This window comes from Bufo gargarizans, chromosome 2 (assembly GCF_014858855.1).
Source record: "Bufo gargarizans isolate SCDJY-AF-19 chromosome 2, ASM1485885v1, whole genome shotgun sequence".
Taxonomy (NCBI): domain Eukaryota; kingdom Metazoa; phylum Chordata; class Amphibia; order Anura; family Bufonidae; genus Bufo; species Bufo gargarizans.
In genome coordinates this window covers 515,269,174-515,295,546 of record NC_058081.1, presented here as the reverse complement: position 1 = coordinate 515,295,546, position 26,373 = coordinate 515,269,174, and the positions used below count along the sequence as shown (strand labels likewise).

The following is a 26,373-nucleotide window of genomic DNA, read 5'->3' as shown; positions in this document are numbered from 1 at the left end:
TCATGGTGGTATCCTCAGTGCCAGGTCAGTCAGTTCAGGTTGGTTTCCTTAGTACCAGGTTAGTCAGTTCAGTGTACCAGGACAGTCAGCTCAGGGTGGTATCCTCAGTGCCAAGTCAGTCAGCTCAGGGTGGTATCAGTGCAAGGTGAGTCAGTTCAGGGTACCAGGTCAGTCAGCTTAGGGTGGTATCCTTAGTGCCAGGTCAGTCAATACAGGATGATATGCACATTGGCAGGTCAGTCAGTACAGGGTAGTGTCCTGGGTGCCAGGCTCAGTCTGAGCAGGGGGCTCTCCTCCTCAGTGCCATGGCTCTATGTAGATCACACCCCCGGCTGATGTCATCCTCCCGGCAGAGGCGGCTGTAGAGCTCAGTACATTCTTCGGACTGCAACGTGTCCCGTGCACTTCTCTTCAGGCAGACGGCATGGAGGTAAGAGAGGCTGCAGCTGGCATCACACACAGGAAAGGAAAGTCTGATATCCTGTATATACCATGTGCCCACTGCATACACACGTCTACTATACCATGTGCCCACTGCATACACAGTATATCCTCTACTCCATATCGTCTGCTAGACACAAGCACTGCTATACCATGCTATGCACAGGCACTGTATATACAGGCTGATATATACACGTTGTGGAAGCACATACTCTACAGCATATACAAGTCATACTGTACACAGTGCTCTGATAGTGTAGCCCTCTCAGTACTCCACAGCACAGCTTGTAACATACACAGTATACACTGCACCACATCCACCATATGCTGGCTCTGCTTTGCAGAACACAACTGGCATGACTATAGGGGAGGCAAGAGCTGATGAAATCACTATATATATATATATATATATATATATATATATATATATATAGAAAAGAAAAAGAAATTCTGCGGCACCAGTAAACGGGCTCAGGTGCAAGGTCAAAGGAAATTGGCTTCTCACCCTTAATATACGTATGAATGCATAAGAAGTCATAATTAAAGGGGTTCTACAGGTATTTAGTGTAATTGATGACTACCACTAAACTGTGGAGTGAAGCTCTTTTACATAGGACTTACCCCCCCCCCCTCCCCCTACGCTGCCATCTGCACTACACTGTGGCACACTGCAGGCTCTTCCACTACAGAACTATATTGTAGCCGAACAGGAAAAGCAGCAGTCACATCTAATCCAGAGTTGGATCCAGCCATGCATGTAATAGAAATGTAGTAAGACACAGGTCCATCAAGTACACCCAATTATCCTGCAGAGCTGATCCCGAGGAAGGGAAAAGGTCCACAAGGTAGACGCCAATTGCCCCATATTAATTCCTTTCTGACTACAAGTCTGGGACATTGGGGCTTTTATTATAATAATTCATAATAAATATAAGGGAAAGTGCATGACATATAATATTACTTATGGTGGAGTCTCATCATCCTCTGATCCCTGATGAAGGTAGTCCAGCAGGGCCTTACTAAATAGGTGAGTACTGATTGCATGTGCGTCCTGGGATACTCGCACAGAGAAAACGGAATATAGTATATCAGTAGTCAGAGTATGAGACCTGCAGTTATTACCGACAGAGATCCCTATAGAGCTCCTGTAATGTACCCCATAGGGTGGCACCTGGCAGGACAGGGTGCTATGTGACCTTATATAGGGCTCGTGCACACCGCTGAGCCATAGATCTTGTACAGTGACATGTGGATGGGATCATTGTAGTCTTTGGGGTTTCTGTTCCAGTATAGCAGTGTTTTCCAAACTGTGCCTCTCCAGCTGTTGCAAAACTACAACTCCCATCATGCCCTGACAGGGTTCAGCTGTCTTAGCATGCTGGGAGTTGCAGTATTGCAACAGTTGGAGAGCCACAGATTGATGATCACCACAGTATAGGAACAGAAAAATGAAAAAAAGGATGGCCTGTCATGCAGCATATGCTGGACACAAACAGTACCCGATGGATGCCATTGACTATAGGGTCCACCGGGGTCGGCTACAGCTTCTGCGATTCTGCCAGACAAAACCGCTGCTGTCTTGCTGGAATCTGCAATAGAGACTCCTAACAGGGACCTCCGCCACAATTGTGAACCTAGCCTCAGTCCGAAGAGAATGCAGAAAAAGGACTTGGTATCTGGGCTGTCGTAAGCAAGGGCCCCACATCGGACATAATGATGAAGGCTTTATTGTTGTGACAAACAACACGTTTTAGGACTGCACCAGCCCCTTCCTTTAGGTCAACACAAATTAGGTTGTTATTGACCTGAGGAAGGGACTGCTGAAGTCCCGAATTAAGCCTCCATCACTATCTCTGATGTGGAGCTCTTGAATATGACAGCGCCACCACCAAGTCCTTTTTCAGCACACTCCTTTGATCACATTTTGGGCCTAATTCAGTACCCACCTGGACGAGCGTGCAGCAGTCGGCTGACCCCTATCTCACAGTGCCACAGGTTGTTGTGCCCTGCGCACACCTATCCCAGATGAGTAGCTCTTTCCACATTATGTTTTATGTATTGAAGGTCCTGCCGATGGTGTGCTTCTTCTCTTTACTCTAAGGCCTCTTTCACACGGGCGTAATATTTTTGGCCCGGATAAGAGGCGGGTGCGTTGCGGGAACACGTGCGATTTTTCCGTGCGAGTGCAAAACATTGTAATGCGTTATGCACGCGCGTGAGAAAAATGTTTGGTACCCATGTTCAGTAGATTGTATTATTTTCCCTCATAACCATGTTATAAGGGAAAATAATAATGATCCGGTCTCCATCCCGATCGTCTCCTAGCAACCGTGCGTGAAAATCGCACCGCATCCGCACTTGCTTGCGGATGCTTGCGATTTTCACGCAACCCCATTCATTTCTATGGGGCCTGCGTTACGTGAAAAACGCACAAAATAGAGCATGCTGCGATTTTCACGCAACAGCCCCATAGAAATTAATGGGTCGGGATTCAGTGCGGGTGCAATGCGTTCACCTCACGCATCACATCCGCGTGAAATACTCGCCCGTGTGAAAGGTTCCTAAGAACCTAGGCTCAGTGTGACCCCCCCCCCCTTACCAGTGTCCATATGGAGGTCAGCAGGTGTTGTGTTCTGCCTTTGTTCCATCAGAAGTGGTTCACATTATACCTGTAGAGTTGGCATACTGACCTGTAACTTAAAGGGAACATATCACCGGGATTTGATGTATAGAGCTGAGAACATGGGTTTCTAGATGGCCACTAGCACATCCGCAATATCCGGTCCCCATAGCTCTGTGTGCTTTTATTGTGTAAAAAAAAACGATTTGATACATATGCAAATTAACCTGAGATGTGTCTTGTACGTGAGATGAGTCCAGCGTGAAGAAGCCCAGCACCGCCGTCGTCATAGTGTTTCTTCCCTGTGCTGGCATCAGCAAATCCTTCCCTGAGGCTGATGCTAGCACAGGGAAGAAACACTATGACGGCACTGCGCATGCGCTAGGTTGCGCATCGCGAGATTACAGCGCTCTAGCTTTCTGACGTCGGGGAGCAAGGAGGAGATTCTGAGGGTGCGGGGCGGTGCTGGGCTCCTTCACGCTGGACTTATCTCACGTACAGGACACATCTCAGGTTAATTTGCATATGGATCAAAAAAATTTTTACACAATAAAAGCACACAGAGCTATGGGGACTGGGTATTGCGGATGTGCTAGCGGCCATCTAGCAGCCCATGTCCTCATCTCTATACATCCCGGTAACAGGTTCCCTTTAAAGCGGTTGTCTAACTTAAGCAGATGGCATTCATCATGTGGAAAAAGTTAGTACAAGGCACTTACTAATGTATTGTAATTGTCCATATTGCCTCCTTTGCTGGCTAGATTAATTTTCCATCACATTATACACTGCTCATTTCCATGGTTTCGACCACCCTGCAATCCATCAGCAGCGGTCGTGTTTGCACAGTATAGTAAAAAGTGCTGGACTATGGACACTCCCGCAGTCACAGCCACCAGAGAGGCCGGCGCTTTTTCCTAGAGTGTGCAAACATGACCACTGCTGCTGGATTGCAGGGTGGTTGTAACCATGGAAACAGGGCCGGCGCCACCTGTAAGGCGACCTAAGCAGCCGCCTAGGGCGCAATTTAGCAGGGGGCGCCGGCCCCCTGCGGTTTAAAAAAAAGCTTTGGTTAAGTGGCGGCCAGGCCGGTCCTGCCGCAATTTTATTTTTAAAGTACGGTGGCGGGCCCTCCCCCGCACCAGCACCAGGCGGCTGCCGCACTGCCCGGGCTGGCGCGTCTATGATTGTGCACCGCCCGGGCGCAGCCTGAAGAGAGGGACTGACAGGAGGGAAGCGCCTCTAATGTAGCGTGGCCGAGCTCTGTTCGGTCCGCGGTACAGGAGCTTTTGTTTCCTGTACCCGGCCGGACTGACAGGAAGTGCTCACTTATTGTGCACTTCCTTTCAGTCCGGCCGGGTACAGAAAACAAAAGCTCCTGTACCGCGGACCGAACAGAGCTCGGCCATGCTACATTAGAGGTGGGGGGGGGGGGGAATGAGAGTGACAAGGGGGGGGGGAAATGAGATGACAAGGGGGGGATGAGAGTGACAAGGGAGGGGGGAATGAGAGTGACAAGGGAGGGGGGAATGAGAGTGACAAGGGAGGGGGGAATGAGAGTGACAAGGGAGGGGGGAATGAGAGTGACAAGGGAGGGGGGGAATGAGAGTGACAAGGGAGGGGGAGAAGAGAGTGACAAGGGAGGGGGGAAGAAGAGTGTGACAAGGGAGGGGGGAAGAAGAGTGTGACAAGGGAGGGGGGGAGAAGAGTGTGACAAGGGAGGGGGGGAGAAGAGTGTGACAAGGGAGGGGGGGGAGAAGAGTGTGACAAGGGGGGGGAGAAGAGTGTGACAAGGGAGGGGGGGGAGAAGAGTGTGACAAGGGGGGGGGAGAAGAGTGACAAGGGAGGGAGGGAGAAGAGAGTGACAAGGGAGGGGGGAGAAGAGAGTGACAAGGGAGGGAGGGGGGAGAAGAGAGTGACAAGGGAGGGAGGGGGGAGAAGAGAGTGACAAGGGAGGAGGGGGGGAGAAGAGAGAGACAAGGGAGGAAGTGGGGGGGGGCTGAGAAGAGAGTGACAAGGGAGGGAGGGGGAGAAGAGAGTGACGAGGGAGGGGGGAGAAGAGAGTGACAAGGGAGGAAGTGGGGGGGGCTGAGAAGAGAGTGACGAGGGAGGGAGGGGGGAGAAGAGAGTGACGAGGGAGGGGGGAGAAGAGAGTGACAAGGGAGGGGGGAGAAGAGAGTGACAAGGGAGGGGGGAGAAGAGAGTGACAAGGGAGGAGGGGGGGAGAAGAGAGAGACAAGGGAGGAAGTGGGGGGGGGGGGGGGGCTGAGAAGAGAGTGACAAGGGAGGGAGGGGGGAGAAGAGAGTGACAAGGGAGTCCCCAGAGCCAGACTGCTGCCAGAGATCAGATCATCTTATTGTCCTGGTGGTAAGTAGACAATGCAATATGTTTATTATTTAATTGTTTAGTTATTAATACTACATTGGCAACTAATTTACCTCACATTAAAAGGACACTATAGTCCCAGAACCACTACAGTTTAATGTAGTGGTACTGGTGTCTATAGCCTGTTCCTGCAGAGAAACTACACTGAGCAGTACTAGTGTTAAAGGAGCACTATAGTGCCAGGAAAACAAACTCATTTTCCTGGCACTATATAGTTAGGAGTGGGGCACCCACTGGGCTGAAGGGGTTTAAACCCCTTCAGCCATTTACCTTTCTCCAGCGTCGGTGTTCTGCCACTTTTCTATACCCGGACAAAAGTCTATACCCAGAAGTGATGTAGCTGCATCAGAAGTCACGTGGACGTGTTGGAATCAGCTGGAGGAGCGCATTCGGCTAAAGTATGTTAATCTGGCAGAACGCCCCTGCATTTTCCCAGCCCTCCATTTCTTTACTATCCATCTTTTTCTTTACTATCCATCTCTTTCTTTACCATCCATTTCTTTCTTTACTATCAATGGCGGCATAGAGCTAGTTTTAGCAAATGCCGAGCGCAGCGAGGCCGAGCCCGATGCGTGGCGAGGGTACAAATAATGTAGATTACGGGCTCGCTGCGTTCTGCCAGATTACTATACTTTAGCCGAATGCGCTTGCGCAGCGCGCACACCCCCTCCTCCAGCTGATTCCAACGCGTCCACGTGACTTCCGGTGCAGCTACATCACTTGCAACACGGACAGCAAGACTTTTGTCCGGGTATAGAAAAGTGGCAGAACACTGGCACAGGGAACTCTTCTCCCCAATCCTCCTCTCAGCTGTGAATGTGCATGCGCACGCATTCAAAACTATGTTCCGCGTCTTCCCACTGTAATTTTCACAGTGAGAATCGCGGAAGCACCTCTAGCGGATGTCAGGGAGACAGCTACAAGAATCTTGATTAACCCTAAGGCCCCTTTCACACGGGCGAGTATTCCTCGCGGATGCCATGCGTGAGTTGAACAAATTGCACCCACACTGAATACCGACCCATTCATTTCTATGGGGCTGTGCACATGAGCGGTGATTTTCACGCATCACTTGTGCGTTGCGTGAAAATCGCAGCATGCTCCTCTTTGTGCGTTTTTCACGTCAACGCAGGCCCCATAGAAGTAAATGGGGTTGCGTGAAAATCGCAAGCATCCGCAAGCAAGTGCGGATGCGGTGCGATTTTCACGCACGGTTGCTAGGAGACGATCGGAATGGAGACCCGATCATTATTATTTTCCCTTATAACATGGTTATAAGGGAAAAGAATAGCATTATGAATACAGAATGCATAGTAAAATAGCGCTGGAGAGGTTAAAATAATAATAATAATAATTTAACTCACCTTAGTCCACTTGCTCCCATAGCCCGGCATCTCCTTCTGTCTTGATCTTAGCTTTGTGTAGCAACAAGGACCTTTGGTGACGTCACAGTCATCACATGATCCATCACATGATCTTTTACCATGGTGATGGATCATGTGATGACCGAAGTGACGTCACCACAGGTCCTGTTGCTACACAAAGCTAAGAAGAAGACAGAAGGAGATGCCGGCTACGCGAGCAAGTGGACTAAGGTGAGTTAAATTATTTTTTATTTATTTTTAACCCCTCCAGCGCTATTTTACTATTCATTCTGTATTCAGAATGCTATTATTTTCCCTTATAACCACGTTATAAGGGAAAATAATACAATCTACAGAACACCGATCCCAAGCCCGAACTTCCAGAAGTTCGGGTTTGGGTACCAAACATGCGCGATTTTTCTCACGCGAGTGCAAAACGCATTGCAATGTTTTGCACTCGCGCAACATTTTCCCGCAACGCCCGTCTGAAAGAGGCCTAAGGGAAACATAGCAGTTCTTTTCATTTAAAGAGGACCTTTCATCAGAAAAAATTATGTAAACTGACTATACCGACGTGTAGAGCGGCGCCCAGGGATCCCCCTGCACTTACTGTTATCCCCGGGCGCCGATCCGTTCTCCGGTTATAGCCTCCTATATGTTCCTACTTAGGCTCCACCCGCGGGAACTTAGGCTCCACCCAGGGGAACCTGCCGGCGTCTTTCTCCTATGCTGTAGCGCTGGCCTGGCTATGAGCTGAGCGCTGCGATTGGCCAGCGCTACAGCATAGGAGAAAGAGACCGCGGCAGGTTCCCCTGGGTGGAGCCTAAGTTCCCCCGGGTGGAGCCTAAGCAGGAACATACCGGAGGCTATAACCGGAGAACGGAGCGGCGCCCGGGGATAACAGTAAGTGCAGGGGGATCCCTGGGCGCCGCTCTACACGTCGGTATAGTCAGTTTACATACTTTTTCCTGGTGAAAGGTCCTCTTTAAATGCTGAGAAAGGGGTGGAACATATGTGATGTCATGATATGGGCAGATCATCTGATAAGGAAGGGGGGGGGGGGGGCAATTGCCTAGGGCGGAAAAAATCTACTGTAATTAATTTTAACCATTGCCTTCCAAAAAGTAGGGAGTAATTCCTCGGGCTCATTGGCTTCTTCCAGTCTTATCCAGGTATTTGCAACTTTGGGAGGAGTATTCAGCTATGACCTGTATGCAGGGTATAATTATCTTATGACTCCTCCGCTTGCCGTAATACAAACAGTATAAATTCTTGAGACACCCTCTTATGTAAACTGGTCAAAAATTAGATTCAGCAAAATTTGGGATCTGGGTAAAAATCAATACGGCTTCCTCTACAGGTCTAACAGGCGCCGTCACCCTGATTTCCAAGACTCCTTACATACAGTGTTCCCTCTAAGCCTTGGCAGCTGCTGAGCGGGGTTGGCTCAGAGCTGGGCACAGCGCCATCAAAGGTGGGCGATAGGAAAACCTAAGATAATTGTCACATCAAAGAGCATACAGTGTAACCCCTGCACCATGCTGTATAATATACATTATAATCCCTGCACCATGCTGTGTAATATACATTATAATCCCTACACTATGCTATACAGAATACATTATAATCCCTGCACCATGCTGTACAGAATGCATTATAATCCCTGCACCATGCTGTGTAATATACATTATAATCCCTACACCATGCTGTACAGAATACATTATAATCCCTGCACCATGCGGTACAGTGTACATTATAATCCCTGCACCATGCCGTGTAATATACATTATAATCCCTGCACTACTGTACAGTATACATTATAATCCCTGCAACATGCTGTGTAATACACATTATAATCCCTACACTATGCTATACAGAATACATTATAATCCCTGCACCATGCCGTGTAATATACATTATAATTCCTGTACTACTGTACAGTATACATTATAATCCCTGCACCATGCCGTGTAATATACATTATAATTCCTGTACTACTGTACAGTATACAAATCCCTGCACCATGCTGTACAATATACATTATAATCCAGGGAGAGAAGGGATGCAAATGAGCGCTTAACATGCTCTGCCTCCAATGCCACCGGATGTAAAGCAGCTAGCCTATAATTAAATGTTCAGCTTTTAAAATAAGCTATGACTTGGATATTAACTAAGCCAGCACCTTATCTGCAGACAGCTGTTTCAGAGTGATTACCCCTCAGTGCAGTGCGGGGAGTACTGGCTTAACTGGGCGAGAGGCCTGTGTCCGGGTCAGGGGGGAACTAACTCTCCTTAGGGAGAGAGAACCTTAATCAGCGTGAGGAGACTTATAGGCCATACATGCTCCTCTGGAATTCTGGGAGGAAAGGGATGCAAATGAGCTCTTAACAAGCTCTGCATCTAATGCCACCAGATGTAAGGCAGCTATCCTATAATGTCTCATGCAGACGTCCGTGTCAGTTTTGGATCAGTGGTAACACGGACCGTGTTCAATTCGTGTTTTCTCCCGTGAAAGATCCGTGTTGGGTCTGTTTTTTGCTGTCCGTGTTGCATCCATGTTTCACTGACACTGAACAGCTGAAAAATTATTTTCAATGAATCTTTCTTTAATGATTCGTGAAACACAGATGCAACATGGATGGCATCCGTGGTTTTCACAGACCCATAGACTATAATGGACGTGATGGATCCGTGAACATGGACAGAGCATGCATCCGTGCTAAAATACTGATGTCTGAATACAAACATTTAAATGAATGGGGATCTGTGCTGTCCGTGGAGAACATGTACAGCACACGTCTGTGAAACACCAACACCAATACCTATATACAGCCTATACCTATATACACTCTATACCTATATATAGCCTATACCTATGTGCATATATACAGCCTATACCTATATACACTCTATACAGCCTATACCTATGTGAATATATACATTCTATACCTATATACATTCTATACCTATATACAGACTACACCTATGTACAGTCTACACCAGTGTTTCCCAACCAGTGTGCCTCCAGCTGTTGCAAAACTACAACTCCCAGCATGCCTGGACAGCCTTTGGCTGTGCGGGCATGCTGGGAGTTGTAGTTTTGCAACAGCTGGGGGCACACTGGTTGGGAAACACTGGTCTACACGGTACAGACTGTATATAGGTGTAGACTGTATATAGATATAGGTAGTATATGTATAGGTAGTATATAGTTGTAGGCTGTATATAGGTATAGGCTGTATATAGATATAGGCTGTATATAGATATAGGCTGTATATAAGTATAGACTATATATAGTTATATGATGTATATAGATATAGGCTGTGTATAGGCAGTAGATAGTTGTATGCTGTACATAGGTGTAGACTGCTCCTCCTCTTTGGTCAGAAAAAGAAGGAGGAGGCAGCAGTAATGCCGGAATATGTGGTAGGTGGCGCCCCGCTTACCATGCACACATAAGGAGGAAGTTTCATCACTAGTGTGGGCCTCTTGGAAGCAGGGTGAGCGAGCGCTGAGCGAACTTAGTAAACTCGTGCGTGGGGGCACAATAATTGCTGCGCGGCTGCGCACCCGCGCAGCTTAGATGGAACACTGCTTACATACATCTTCATCTCCCATATAGCTCCAGTAAGATTTCCCATTCAGAATGGTTGAAAGCCACTGTAATGGCAGTCATGTTGGTTTTCAGGGGCGGATTGGCCTCAGACCTTACAGAGAAATTTCCCGGTGGGCCAATGCCCAGGGGACCGGCCAATGGAAGCTTTTGGGGATGTGTTTTGTGCTGCTGGCAGTATTTTGTGATGGACTGTAGTATTTGGCTCTGTTAGGGTGGTATAATGTGCTGCAATATAGCCCTGCCTTCAATCAATTTGGACCCAACTATAAAATGGTGCCACTTTTAGTATTTTTTACAGGACCACTTTAGGTTCTCAGTCCGCCCCTGTTGGTTTTCATCTAGATTTCTCAGAAGCAGATATAATGAGGGCTCAAAGCAGAGGAGGGGGATTCAAGGCTTATATTTACTGAGGATTTCTCTTTTTCAAGAGCAGGGGGGCCCTCTACCCCTGAGGAGGTGGTTGTGCTATGGATGACATGGTGAGTGGCAGTGACAGATAAGGCCATGGTGTTTCACACTGACAGTGTAAGGTTGGCTTGATTACAGAAGTGACACTGTCTCCCTCTATAAAGTCCCTCTCCTGTCCTGTATACTGGGTGTCATTCTCAGTATCTGCTCTTATTCTGTAAATATGGACACTGCACAGTACCACTTCTCTTGTCCTGTATACTGGCTGTAATTCTCAGTATCTGCTCTTATTCTGTATATATGGACACTGCACAGTACCACTTCTCTTGTCCTGTATACTAGGTGTAATTCTCAGTATCTGCTCTTATTCTGTATATATAGACACTGCACAGCACCACCTCTCTTGTCCTGTATACTGGGTGTAATTCTCAGTATCTGCTCTTATTCTGTATATATGGACACTGCACAGTACCACTTCTCCTGTCCTGTATACTGGGTGTAATTCTCAGTATCTGCTCTTATTCTGTAAATATGGACACTGCACAGTACCACTTCTCCTGTCCTGTATACTGGGTGTAATTCTCAGTATCTGCTCTTATTCTGTATATATGGACACTGCACAGTACCACTTCTCCTGTCCTGTATACTGGGTGTAATTCTCAGTATCTGCTCTTATTCTGTATATAAGGACACTGCACAGTACCACTTCTCCTGTCCTGTATACTGGGTGTAATTCTCAGTATCTGCTCTTATTCTGTATATATGGACACTGCACAATACCACTTCTCCTGTCCTGTATACTGGGTGTAATTCTCAGTATCTGCTCTTATTCTGTATATATGGACACTGCACAGTACCACTTCTCCTGTCCTGTATACTGGGTGTAATTCTCAGTATCTGCTCTTATTCTGTATATAGGGACACTGCACAGTACCACTTCTCCTGTCCTGTATACTGGGTGTAATTCTCAGTATCTGCTCTTATTCTGTATATATGGACACTGCACAGTACCACTTCTCCTGTCCTGTATACTGGGTGTAATTCTCAGTATCTGCTCTTATTCTGTATATAGGGACACTGCACAGTACCACTTCTCCTGTCCTGTATACTGGGTGTAATTCTCAGTATCTGCTCTTATTCTGTATATATGGACACTGCTCAGTACCACTTCTCCTGTCCTGTATGCTGGGTGTAATTCTCAGTATCTGCTCTTATTCTGTATATATGGACACTGCACAGTACCACTTCTCTTGTCCTGTATACTGGGTGTAATTCTCAGTATCTGCTCTTATTCTGTATATATGGACACTGCACAGTACCACTTCTCCTGTCCTGTATACTGGGTGTAATTCTCAGTATCTGCTCTTATTCTGTATATATGGACACTGCACAGTACCACTTCTCTTGTCCTGTATACTGGCTGTAATTCTCAGTATCTGCTCTTATTCTGTATATATGGACACTGCACAGTACCACTTCTCCTGTCCTGTATACTGGGTGTAATTCTCAGTATCTGCCCTTATTCTCTATATATGGACACTGCACAGTACCACTTCTCTTGTCCTGTATACTGGGTGTAATTCTCAGTATCTGCTATTATTCTGTATATATGGATACTGCACAGTACCACTTCTCTTGTCCTGTATACTGGGTGTAATTCTCAGTATCTGCTCTTATTCTGTATATATGGACACTGCACAGTACCACTTATATTGTCCTGTATACTGGGTGTAATTCTCAGTATCTGCTCTTATTCTGTATATATGGACACTGCACAGTACCACCTCTCTTGTCCTGTATACTGGGTGTAATTCTCAGTATCTGCTCTTATTCTGTATATAAGGACACTGCACAGTACCACTTCTCCTGTCCTGTATACTGGGTGTAATTCTCAGTATCTGCTCTTATTCTGTATATATGGACACTGCACAGTACCACTTCTCTTGTCCTGTATACTGGGTGTAATTCTCAGTATCTGCTATTATTCTGTATATATGGATACTGCACAGTACCACTTCTCCTGTCCTGTATACTGGGTGTAATTCTCAGTATCTGCTCTTATTCTGTATATACGGACACTGCACAGTACCACCTCTCTTGTCCTGTATACTGGGTGTAATTCTCAGTATCTGCTCTTATTCTGTATATATGGACACTGCACAGTACCACTTGTTTTGCTAGACTCGTGTTCTGGCTGGAATGTGATACAGATGGTTTTTCTCATAATAAATTAGCCTAATTTATGGTCAGGATCCAGCTCCATACACAGAGGAGTAAGGAGAACCAGCCACCCTGACTGGAGGAAAAATTCAGGGAGTTTACCCTCAGTAGGTAAGACCTTACATGCTGCAGAGTTGTGGGGAATTGGATGACTGGAAGCTCTGAGCAGATGTCATGAGGTCATACTCAGCTGTTAGGGTCTTTCATGTGTTGAACTTCATTCTTTCATTAGCTCAACTGCAGCTCCCCCTCCTCATAATAGAAGCCCCACCATCCACAACTAGCTCAAGGGGCCGAGAGCAGAAGAATGAGAACAACAGATTATTTCTAGTCACTCTTAGATGAAGCTCCAACACATGGTTTATATCAAAATATATTATATAAACAATACTCCTTGTGCCATGTTCTTCAACTTTCTAATATATTATGTTACATACGGTAGTTATGGTTGAAGAAAGGCTACTTTCACACTGGCGTTTCTGGGTCCGCTTGTGAGATCTGTTTCAGGGCTCTCACAAGCAGCCCGAAACTGATCAGTTCAGCCCCAATGCATTCTGAATGGATAAGGATCCGTTCAGAATGCATCAATTTTTAGACGGTCACTAAAATGCAGCTTGCAGCGTTTTGGTGACCGTCTGACTATGCAGAGCCAAACGGATCCTTCCTGACTTACAATGTAAGTCAATGGGGACTGATCCGTTTTTTACTGACACAATATGGTGCAATTTAAAACGGATCCGTCCCCCATTGACTTTCGATGTAAGTCAAGACGGATCCGTTTTGACTTAGACTTTTTTTTTATGAATAATGCAAACGGATCCGTTATTAACGGATACAATCGTTTGCATTATTGGTGCGGATCCGTCTGTGCAGATACAAGACGGATCCGCACTAAACGCGAGTGTGAAGTAGCCAAAGACATAAGTTCATCAAGTTCAGCCAACAGATGGTTGAGAATGGGAGTTGGGGAAGGCAAGTGAGAACCAGACTGCTACACATTTACATAATCATTAATATTATTTGATTCTAAGAATTACCTTCCATGCCCCTTGTCAGTTTAGTCTCTGTTCTTTGTACCTTTTTCCAGCTATAGGGCATCCTTTCTATGAAAGTGTGCCCAGAACTGAACTTAATATTCCAGATAAGGCTGCACTAAAGCTTTGTAAAGTGGTAGCATTACATCCCTGTCCCGCGAGTCTTAAACTGTTTTCATGCTTGCTATAGAAGCAGCTGATTGACTTTGTATGATGTTATTTAATCTATGATCTATAAGGACACCCAAATCCTTTTCTATAAGTGACTCTCCCAGTGTCACTCCTCCTAGGACACATAATGCACGGAGATTATTACTGCGTAGATGGATAACTTTATATTTATCCACATTGAATCTAATCTTCCAAGTGGATGACCAGCTTGTAGTCCCTGAGACTGTACAGTACTACATAGCTTGGTGTCATCTGGAAAAATAGATATGGTGCTATTAATCCCATTCTCAATATCATTAACAAATAAATTTTATAATAGGGGACCCAGTAATGAATCTTTGGATACACCACTTATAACCCGGGACCATTCTAAATAGAAATCATTGACCCCCTTCAGCCAGTTTTCCATCCAATTACAAACTATACTTTCTAAGCCTAAGACCTTACTTTACCTACTAAACGTCTATGAGGGACAGTATCAAATGCATGTGCAAAGTCCAAGAACACTACATCCACAGCCGCCCCTCTGTCCAGGCTTCTAATCACCTCATAAAAACAAATCAGGTTAGTCTGACAACGCCTGTCCTTGGTAAACCCATGTTGGTTAGCACTTATGATATTATTAACAGTCACATACTCCTGTATATAGTCCCTAAAGAGTCCTTCAAACATTTCACCACAACAGAAGTTAAGCTTACTGGTCTATAATTACCTGAGGAAGTAGCCCTATGCCAGTCATTAAGAGATTTTCTGAGATATTTTTATTGAAGACCTATCCTCAGGATTCACCTATTTACCTTATTTAGCTTAACTGTGACCATATTTACATTCAGCCAATTTAGTTTACCATAGGATGTACTAACAGCCCTATCACCACTGATAACAGTGACTATCTTCCAGTTACCATTATTTACAGATTTTATTAAGCCCTTTGTAATTTAAAAGGCTTGAGCTAATCCTTCAGAACTGTATTTTTAAATACCCCTTTTTGTCATTTATTGGCCTTTTTACTGTAGCTTTAATAGATGTGGGGTTTCATTTTAGCCGTTTATACTTGTTACTTATAGGGATACATTTTGCAGTATAGTGATCCAAGGTAGATGTAAAGCTCTCCCTATTTATCATTTGTATTCTTCTTTGACAATAGATACTCCCAGTCTATACCCTGAAGTGTTGCCCTCAAACTGGGAAATTAGCCTTTTCCAAATTCTATGTTTTTGTCCTCCCAACTAGTTTGCTTCTTGTGGTAAGTGTTACCAAGTGTTTCACAAACAGTAACATTTCCAACAAGCTCTGCATTGTTAGAATTTACCAAATCTAGTAGCGCATTGCCCCATGTAGGATCTTCTACAAACTGGCCCATAAAGTGGTCCTTCAGCAAGGTGAGGAATTTTCTCCCCTTTGCAGTTGAGGCAGAACCATGACCCAGTCAATATCTGGGAAGTTAAAATCTCACATCTCACACTGTACCTGTCCAGCCCGTTCTATTTGGTTATATAGCTGAACTTCTATCTCTTCTGTGATGTTAGGGGGTTTATACATCACAACAGTTATTATTTTTTCAGAGTTTATTTCTCTTTGTATTTCTACCCATAAGGTTTCAACCTCCTCACCACCCACAGTTGCTTCTTTCACACTTGCCTTCAATTAACTCCTCACATCCAGGCACATGCCACTGCCTTTTCTATTGTCCCTGTCTTTCCTAAAGAGTGTAAAACCCTAAAGATAAACTAAAGACTCATGTGAAGAGTCCAGCCAAGTTTTAGCCACACCAATTACATCTATGTGTTCCTCTAGTACCATAGCCTCCAGCTCCCCAATTTTGCTTGCTAGACTTCTGGCATTTATTAACATGCATTTTAAGTTACCATTTAATTTTCCACATTTAGTTCCCAGAATGTGGATTCTTGAGTTTTTGTGGGCACCTTGGTTTTTATTGTTGGTTTTTAAGCCCCCCCCCCCACCAATAATCTCTGACACCTCTTTGACTACCACTTCACTTTCTGCCTTGCCCTCCCCCTTATACCTACTTTAAATACTCCTTCCCCCTGGTAGAATTCTTTCCCCCCAGCACAGCAAACTCCCTTCCACTCAGGTGCAGTCCATCCCTGAGATACAGTTTGTACCCCAATGAAAAGCTGGCCCGGTGCTCAAAGAACCCAAACACTTCTGCCCTACTCCAGGACTTAAAGGGGACCTTTCATCGATCCAAACATTGTAAGATAATTATCAGGCTGTGTAGAGCGGCGCCCCGGGATATCACTGCACTTACTATTATTCTGGGACGCAGCTCTGTTCTCCCGCTATGTCCCCCGGTATTTTCGCTGAATTGGTTATACTAGGCGGAGTCTGCCCTGTTTCTCCCTGGGCGTTCCTTCTTCCAGGCTGTAGCGCTGTCCAATCGCTGCACAGAGCTCACAGCCAGGGAGAAAAAAAAAACGTCCAGGCTGTGAGCTCTGCGATTGGACAGCGCTACAGCCTGGGCGAAGGAACGCCAAGGGAGAAACAGGGCAGACTCCGCCTAGTATAACCAATTCAGAGAAAATACCGGGGGACATAGCGGGAGAACAGAGCTGTGCCCTGGAATAATAGTAAGTGCAGTGAGATGCCGGGGCGCCGCTCTACACAGCCTGATACTTATCTTACAATGTTTGGACCGATGAAAGGTCCTCTACATTTAGCACTCTGAGCTTGCATGAGTGTGTCTATTTGCTCTTATTGAATGGGAATATACATGTTTATATCCAGAGGTTAAAAATCTGTACAAAGCTGAAGTTCTGTTACAATTGTATCTAGACAATCTTCTTGGAGCTATACAGCCTGAACTCCAGACTGAAATATTTTAGATTTGGTTCACATTAAGTTTGTGATAAAGTTTTATCGTGTACACTCGGAAAGTATTTGACATAAATGCTAAAAGAGCACCCATTTAGCCTCATTTGAAGTATTAGGTAGGAGTTAGTTGAGCAATCGGCAGGTAATTTGAGGAAAGTGGGAACAGATATCAGTCCATGTGTTTCAGTTCTTCTGCAGCCAGTAAAGTAATGTGTATGAACAGCTGGGCCTCCTATCAATGGTGCTTTGTGTATCTGGCCAGATATTTATATCATGTCCCGACGGTGAGGAGGCTGCGTGGAGCGCTTAAGAGTATTTCCAGCAGAATGGATATATACGGTAATTAATGAGGTTGTTAAATACCAGCAGCTTCTAGACGAAACGATATCCATAAACCTGCCATTAATTCAGTATGAGTAACTTCAACATTAAATGCAATAAGCCTCAAGCCTATTTAAAGTTTACATTGACATTAAAGAGGTTGTCCGGCACATCTAAAAACCTCACAGAAAGCAAGGGATGTGATAAAATAACAAGAATTACCTGGAAAAATCCCCGGCTGGTCAGTGCTGCTCCGATGCTCCATCAGGTCTCTATTGCTAGCTTGCAGGGATGATGTTGTGACTACCTACACATGACCAGTACAGAAAAGCCGCGGACGCTGTTTAGCTGCAGGTGTCACATGCGGGTAGCTGCATTGTCATCAGTGGCAGCCCTGGAGAGGTGGCCCTGGAGCTGTGGGTGAGTAATATTTACTTAGCTATTTTATCACACCCCCTGCAGGAGTCTTAATGAATTCAATAAATATAGTGCAACCCTTAAGGAGCTTTTCCATTAGTAAAATATTGATGAACTGACCTTATGGATAGGCCATCAATGTCTGATTGGTGATGTCCAACTCCCAGCACATCAGCCTATCATCTGCTGGAAGAGGCTGCGGTGCTCCTTTGAGCGCTGCAGCCTCTTCCTAGGCCAGTGACATCATGTTCATTGGTCACACAGCCTGTGTACAATTCATTCCTCTTCAAGTGAATTGGCTGGGGCTGCAATACCAAGCACAGCTGTTATACAATGTACGATGCTGTGCTTGGTAAGCTGTGAGGAGGCCACCGTGCTCCCCGGAGTACCACGGCCCTTTAAGACAGCTGATCGGTAAGAGTGCCTATCCTGAGGATAGTCCATCAATATTGTACTCCCAGAAAAGCCCCTTAAAATACTGGGAAATCCTTCAAGGCCAGAGGATTCTGGAAATGGGTCAACAGGACCCTCTGCTCAAGTAATTTCTTTGGTTCTGACCTCCCACACCCCAGACTCTATCTACCTTCAGATACAAGATAGCATAGGATTGCAGATACTAAGATCAGTCTCGAAAGAAAGGCAGACATGTTTTCTTTGAGGAGTTTATCCACAGAGAACAGAGTTTGTCTGAAAAAATGTATTCACAAATAATACAACAGGTTGGCTGAAATCCGTAGGGAACATCCCTCCTTCCACAACATGTGGAAGAACAGGCTGTAGATCCACACCCAGAGAGGTTTTGGCACAAGGCAGACATTTCTGGGATGCAAGAAAAGCGGGTCCAAGAATGCTTTGATCAGGTTCACTCTTTTACTTGGGGTCAAATGTTGATCATTGTTTAACCATTTGAGCAGTATCCATTATTCCACGCTCCTGATTTTCTTTGGGTTAATCACCAGAACCAAATTTGATACGCAATATCTTTGACTTCTGTTGGGCCACTGGGAGGAGGTTTGAAAGATCAAAACCAGGAAGTCCTCCTCCCAGATGTTCACACTTGCTTCAGTTGACTTTGGATCCAGATGCTACTGAATAGCATTGAGGATTACATTCAGTGGCTTAGTAGACAGTATCACACATGATAGCATTAGATATAGCAGCTCAGCAGACAGTATCATATATGATAAGATTAGATACAGTGACACAGCTGACAGTATCACACATAATACTCTTAGATACAACAGCTCAGCAGATAGTATCACACATGATAGGATTACATTCATGACTCAGTAGACAGTATCACACATGATAGGATTACATTCATGACTTAGTAGAAAGTATCGCACATGATAGGATAACATTCATGACTTAGTAGAAAGTATCACACATGATAGGATTACATTCATGACTTAGCAGACAGTATCACACATGATAGGATTACATTCATGACTCAGTAGACAGTATCACACATGATAGGATTACATTCATGACTTAGTAGAAAGTATCACACATGATAGGATAACATTCATGACTTAGTAGAAAGTATCACACATGATAGGATTACGTTCATGACTCAGTAGATAGTATCACACATGATAGGATTAAATACAGATGTAGTAGGGTTACTACAGTAGGGTAACTAAACTAAAGTTAACTAAACGTGTTAAGTAATTGCTTTTCAATGGCATTTGTTTCAAGATAATGTGATGAGATAATTAAATTTGAGTTAAGGGTTTGAGGGTTACCCCTGCTACATCTGTATACAGTAGCTCAGCTGGCAGTATCACACATGACAGGCCTAGATACACTGGCTCAGCTGTGACCTATCATATGTAGATTTAGTAGTAGTATTCCTTGGAATGTGATATATGACCACACACAGAAATGTTATCCTGTTAGATCTCTTACTCTTTCTTTTCAGTAACCCCCTCCCCCAATCTGTGGTACAGGCTCAGCTTTCATAACCATCCTCCAAGTCCTGAAATGTCTCATAGAAATAGCATGTCACACTTCCTCTAATACTACAACAACTATTGCTGCTACAACTAATTCTATCAACATCACTACTACTACTACTACTACTACATATACCAATAATAATGATACTGCCACCACCAATACTACATCTACTACTCATATGACTACTACAGCGACTGGTAATACAAGTACTACTACTATCACTAACACTATAAGGCCACTACCATTTCCACTACTACAACTTCTTCTACTAATTTGACTGCCAGTAATAAGACCATTACAACCAATACTATGGTCACTGCTACCACGCTGCTACTATTATTACAACTTCTATTTACACTCACCTAAAGAATTATTAGGAACACCTGTTCTATTTCTCATTAATGCGATTATCTAGTCAACCAATCACATGGCAGTTGCTTCAATGCATGTAGGGTTGTGGTCCTGGTCAAGACAATCTCCTGAACTCCAAACTGAATGTCAGAATGGGAAAGAAAGGTGGGCTACAACAGCAGAAGACCCCACCGGGTACCACTCATCTTCGCTACAAATAGGAAAAAGAGGCTACAATTTGCACGAGCTCACCAAAATTGGACTGTTGAAGACTGGAAAATGTTGCCTGGTCTGATGAGTCTCGATTTCTGTTGAGACATTCAAATGGTAGAGTCCGAATTTGGCGTAAACAGAATGAGAACATGTATCCATCATGCCTTGTTACCACTGTGCAGGCTGGTGGTGTAATGGTGTGGGGGATGTTTTCTGGGCACACTTTAGGCCCCTTAGTGCCAATTGGCCATAGTTTAAATGCCACGGGCTACCTGAGCATTGTTTCTGACCATGTCCATCCCTTCATGACCACCATGTACCCATCCTCTGATGGCTACTTCCAGCAGGTTAATGCACCATGTCACAAAGCTGGAATAATTTCAAATTGGTTTCTTGAACATGACAATGAGTTCACTGTACTAAAATGGCCCCCACAGTCACCAGATCTCAACCCAATAGAGCATCTTTGGGATGTGGTGGAACGGGAGCTTCGTGCCCTGGATGTGCATCCCTCAAATCTCCATCAACTGCAAGATGCTATCCTATCAATATGGGCCAACATTTCTAAAGAATGCTATCAGCACCTTGTTGAATCAATGCCACGTAGAATTAAGGCAGTTCTGAAGGCAAAAGGGGGTCCAACACTGTATTAGTATGGTGTTCCTAATAATTCTTTAGGTGAGTGTATATTACTACTGATAGTACTTCAGCCACTACTAATAACTGCACAACTTCTATACTAATATGACTACCACTAAGGATCCATTCAGACGTCCGTAGTGTTTTGCAGTCCGCACTGACACCGCACATCACCAGTATTATATAGAGGATTCCTATTCTTGTCCACAGATGAATAGAATAGGACATGTTCTATTTTTTGGCAAAGCCGTGGTCCGCATCTTTTCCAGCCCCATTAAAAATGAATGGGTCCGCACCCGTTTCAGATAATTGCGGAACGGATCAGGACCATTCTTACGGACATGTGAATGGACCCCATGGCTGAGACTACTAAATTCTACCTGTTATGTGCCATGACGGCTACCATACAGTTCAGGGAGTGTAGGTTCCACATGCATGCTGGGCCTGCTTTAATTTCTGTCATCTTTGGTGCCAAAATGGTCTTACAGAGATCGCCTTGACGTGCGGCAGACGGGCTCAAATAATTTTGTACAAAATGATTTGCCAAGCAGCTCTAATTTATAAGTATAGCACTAGCAATTATTGTGCATTTTTATACTTTATTTGGTTTGCAGAGAGCTGTTGCATTGCGTGTTTTGTTTCACAGCGCTACTACATCTACTGGTACTACAAATAATACTGCTGCCACTTATAATATAAGGCTACCACTATATCTACCAATATAACGTCTACTACTATTATCACCAGGGCTGGACTGAGACTGAAATTCAGCCCTGGCGTTTCAAAACAAACAGGCACACTTGCCATGCCGCAGTGCTAATGGCATATTTGGATTAACATTACTTTCAGCACTACCAAACATACAGGAGATTACGTCTCCTGTAATGTAGATTTTCTCTTTCCTCATCTTCTCCATTGGGCGCAGACCGCCATTATGACATCTTTTAGCCTTGTCTCCTCTTTGCAGAGTTTGCCACACAAACATTTTAGATTCCTCAGTTTCCATCATCAACCCCCCCAGTTCTCCAATAGTGTTATCCTACTCCTCCCCTCAAATGCCCCCTAATACTATATTGAAGAAATAACAGTACCATAATACAGATATTCCCCCACATACTAATACTGCTCCCCTCACCAATTATAATTCTCTTTCAGAGCGCCCTTTTTACTAATAGTGCCACCAACAGTGATAATGCTACCCAGGTGTGCCCGTTAGTAGTACTACCCTCCATATTGTGCCTAATAATAATAATGCTTTCCACAGTACCACCAGAAGTAATAATGCCTCATAGTGCCATCAGTATAAGGGTCCCTAAAGTGCCCAAGTAGTATAAGGCCCCCTAAAATTCTCCCAGTAGTAGTAAGGCCCCTCAGTAGTTATAATGCCCTCTATAGTGCCTAAGTAGTTGCAATGTGCACCTAGTAGTTATAACGTTCCCCAGTAGTGGCTCCATTAGTTATAATATGCCCCTGTAATGCCCTAGTAGTTACAGTGTGGCCCCACTGTATTGCCCCTGTACTTAAAATGCCCCCAGTAGTAATAAGGTCCCTCTATAGTGCCGCCAGTAGTTATAATGCCTCTCCTGTATTGTCCCACTACTGTACTTATGGCCCCCTGTAGTTCCCTCAGATGTTATAGCGTCCCTGTCATGGATGTTCCCGCAACAGGTGGCAGGAGATTGGTGAGACTGGCAACACGTGGTTTGATCTGACATGTTTTCCATTTGGATCAAATGATGTCTGTGTTGTTTCTGGTGCTTACCACACCTTCTTTCCCAAGGTCTGGCTATTAGGGTCATTTAACCTTATCTATTTATAGTTGTTTCTCCCACAATGCTGTGCGGTTTATAGCTTCTGTTTGGACCTTTGGATAGATTGTGGTGCTTTCATTGCTCCTTTGCAGTTAAGTCTTTCCTTTCCCTTTTGTATTTTGTTTGGTTTCTGTGTGTTTCATTTCCCTATTGTTTGTATTAAGCCTGAAGGAGACTCCTGTTTGTCTTTCCTTTTGGAGGAACAGGTAGTCTTGTCCCTGCTATTAGTACCAGGGTCCTATAGGGCTTGATAGGACTCTAGGTATTCCTGCGTATGAACTCACCTACCTTTGGAGTCTGTTCATACTGGTAGTCAGTCAGGATTTTGGTTAGGGTTTTCACTAGGAGGTGTCCATTTTCCTTCCCTGGTTCTCAGGCCTGATTCCCTGTTCCCTCCTATGCTCGGTGTGGAGTTTCCACAAGCGTGACAGGCCCCCTGTAGTGTCCTTAGTAGTTATAATGCCCCCTGTATTGCCCAAGTACCTATGTTCCCTGTAGTCCCCCAGTCATTATAGAGTCCCCTAGTTCTGCCTCAGTACTAATACTGTCCCACAGTTCCACAGGCAAAATATCCAGCAGCCGTCAGTAATAGTAAAATCATGTCATGTGCACATTGTTTAATGCTCACACATTTCGGACTATAGCATACTTCCTAGTCCTAAACTACGTTATAGTTCGAAATGCGTCAGTGTTAAATAATTTTTACATCTGGATTTACATTCTTAAAGAAATAAGGCATACATGATTTTACTACTACTGTGGGGCTGTTGGATATTTTGCCTGTGGAACTATGGGACAGTATTAGTACTGAGGCAGAACTAGGGGACTCTATAATGACTGGGGGACCTACTGGATTCACTGCATCTGTGAGTCGGCCCAGAGTTTCCGTACATCTCTGGATTACACAGGGAGTGCTGTTTGAGGCGGTGAGCTGTGAACCTGGCTTTTATATTGTACTTATACTGTCCCAACTGTATTGCCGCAAAAGAGACGGAAAAAACCCCAAAATACTCACTGCAGTCACCTGAGTCAGGGGCCATGCTTCAGTCTGTGAAGTGGGCCACAGGCCCCTTTTTCCCTGCGGCCTGACACAGGCAGTCACTATGAAGTCATTACGCCACCTTCACACTGGAACGACAAAGTCATTGCTACGACCTTAGATCCGTAGCAAGTGGTCGCAATGATATCATTGCTTTGTGACTGCCAGTGTTGCCTCATAGTCTTTGGGTCCGTGGCCAACTAACAGCTTCCCATGCCGCACTGCACTATACTGAGAATAGAGATACAGTTGCATATGTCACTACTTTTAGGGCCCTGGCTCAAGCCCTGAATGTTTTGGACTAGCCCCAGGAGCAGGTGGCCCACTCAGAATTGCTGGATGGCCACTAATAATACTACTACAACCAATAGTTCTGCCACTACTACTACTAATAATGCTGCTACTACTATTGCTACAACTCCTACAACTCCTACTAATCACTAGTACTAATGCTACTTACTACCTTTAGTACTACACTACTACTACTACTTATTGACATTCTTCCTTCGGTGTCAGCAGAACTTCCTCTTCTGCCGACCACAAACGTCTCATTAGAAGCTCATAAAATGCTTGCAAGGAGGAAGCCGGGCCTGTTCTTGTGGCTCTTGCTTCAGACGCTGCTGGAGCATGGCGGCTTCTTCACAGTTTCCATGAGTGAGAGTAGGACAGATACCGTGTATCTTCTGTCTTCCTGTTACATTCTGGGGGGTTTCCATCTTAAAGGGACAAGAGTTTTATTTGACAACAAATTTGAAAAACGTCTCCTTAGGACAGGAAGCATTTCATAGTGATCTGTACTCTTAAGAACTTTAAGCATTCTCCGCTGGGCAGACTTCTATGGTTTCCTCTGCTCTCTATTTTGTGCTTTATTCTCCCACTACGCTTCCTCATTGCTTATCCTTTCCATTTAATATATTCTAGTGCAGATATCCCCCTCCTTCCCCAAACAAATCACAATCATACTCTGGTAGTTATTTGTAGTAAAACAAAACGGTAAAGTAAGAGGACAAACAAGCACTATAGCTGCTAACAAAATATTGCTTGGGGAAATAACAGCTAATATTCTGTCATTACATATTTTGAATAAGTTATTGGAATCTCTGACCATAAAATCCAGGATTCCTATTCATAGATTTCAGCAGATAACAGAAAAAAAAAATCCCCTTTAAATATGTGCATATTGCCACTGAGGTTACAAAACCACTAAGTGGGGGTGTTGTGACAACCTTTCAGTTATGGTATAGTGGCTGGTTGTCAGCAGTAATAAATTGTACAGCTGGGCGGGGCTGTGACAACCTCTCAGACATGATATAGAGGCTGGTTGTCAGCAGTAATAGATGGAATAGCTGTTACTGTAGTATAAGGTGTGTGGATCTCATGTCTGATCACAATGTAATTATATTACTATTATACTCAGTGATGTCAGTAACAGGGGGCGGGGCTGTGACAACCTCTCAGACATGGTATAGAGGCTGGTTGTCAGCAGTAATAGATGGAATAGCTGTTACTATAGTATAAGGTGTGTGGATCTCATGTCTGATCACAATGTAATGATATTACTATTATATTCTGTGATGTCAGTAACAGGGGGCGGGGCTGTGACAACCTCTCAGACATGATATAGAGGCTGGTTGTCAGCAGTAATAGATGGAATAGCTGCTACTGTAGTATAAGGGCTCTTTCACACTTGCGTTATTGTCTTCCGGCATAGAGTTCTGTCGTCGGGGCTCTATGCCGGAAGAATCCTGATCAGTTTTATCCTAATGCATTCTGAATGGAGTGAAATCCGTTCAGGATGCATCAGGATGTCTTCAGTTCTGGAACAGAACGTTTTTTGGCCGGAGAAAATACCGCAGCATGCTGCGCTTTTTGCTCTGGCCAAAAAAACTGAAGACTTGCCGCAAGGCCGGATCCGGAATTAATGCCCATTGAAAGGCATTGATCCGGATCCGGCCTTAAGCTAAACGTCGTTTCGGCGCATTGCCGGATACGACGTTTAGCTTTTTTAGAGTGGTTACCATGGCTGCCGGGACGCTAAAGTCCTGGCAGCCATGGTAAAGTGTAGCGGGGAGCGGGGGAGCAGTATACTTACCGTCCGTGCGGCTCCCGGGGCGCTCCAGAGTGACGTCAGGGCGCCCCAGGCGCATGGATGACGTGATCACATGGCACGTCATCCATGCGCATGGGGCGCTCTGACGTCACTCTGGAGCGCCCCGGGAGCCGCACGGATGGTAAGTATACCGCTCCCCCGCTCCCCGCTCCTACTATGGCAACCAGGACTTTAATAGCGTCCTGGCTGCCATAGTAACACTGAACGCATTTTGAAGACGGATACGTCTTGAAATGCTTTCAGTACACTTGCGTTTTTCCGGATCCGGTGTGTAATTCCGGCAAGTGGAGTACACGCCGGATCCGGACAACGCAAGTGTGAAAGAGGCCTAAGGTGTGTGGATCTCATGTCTGATCACAGTGTAATTATATTACTGTTATACTCAGTGATGTCAGTAACAGGGGGCGGGGCTGTGACAACC

At 44.9% G+C, this 26,373-nt stretch overlaps 1 protein-coding gene across 1 annotated transcript in view; it reads left to right on the top strand.

Annotated features, from left to right (window-relative positions):
• The first annotated feature begins 356 nt into the window (after positions 1-356).
• The window catches only part of LOC122928457 (branched-chain-amino-acid aminotransferase, cytosolic-like), a 107,309-nt gene continuing 81,292 nt past the window's right edge, over positions 357-26,373 (top strand). The window contains exon 1 of the mRNA XM_044281309.1: positions 357-430. Coding sequence (XP_044137244.1) covers positions 425-430 — 6 coding nt within the window. The 5' untranslated portion in view covers positions 357-424. The remainder of the gene's footprint in view (positions 431-26,373) is intronic.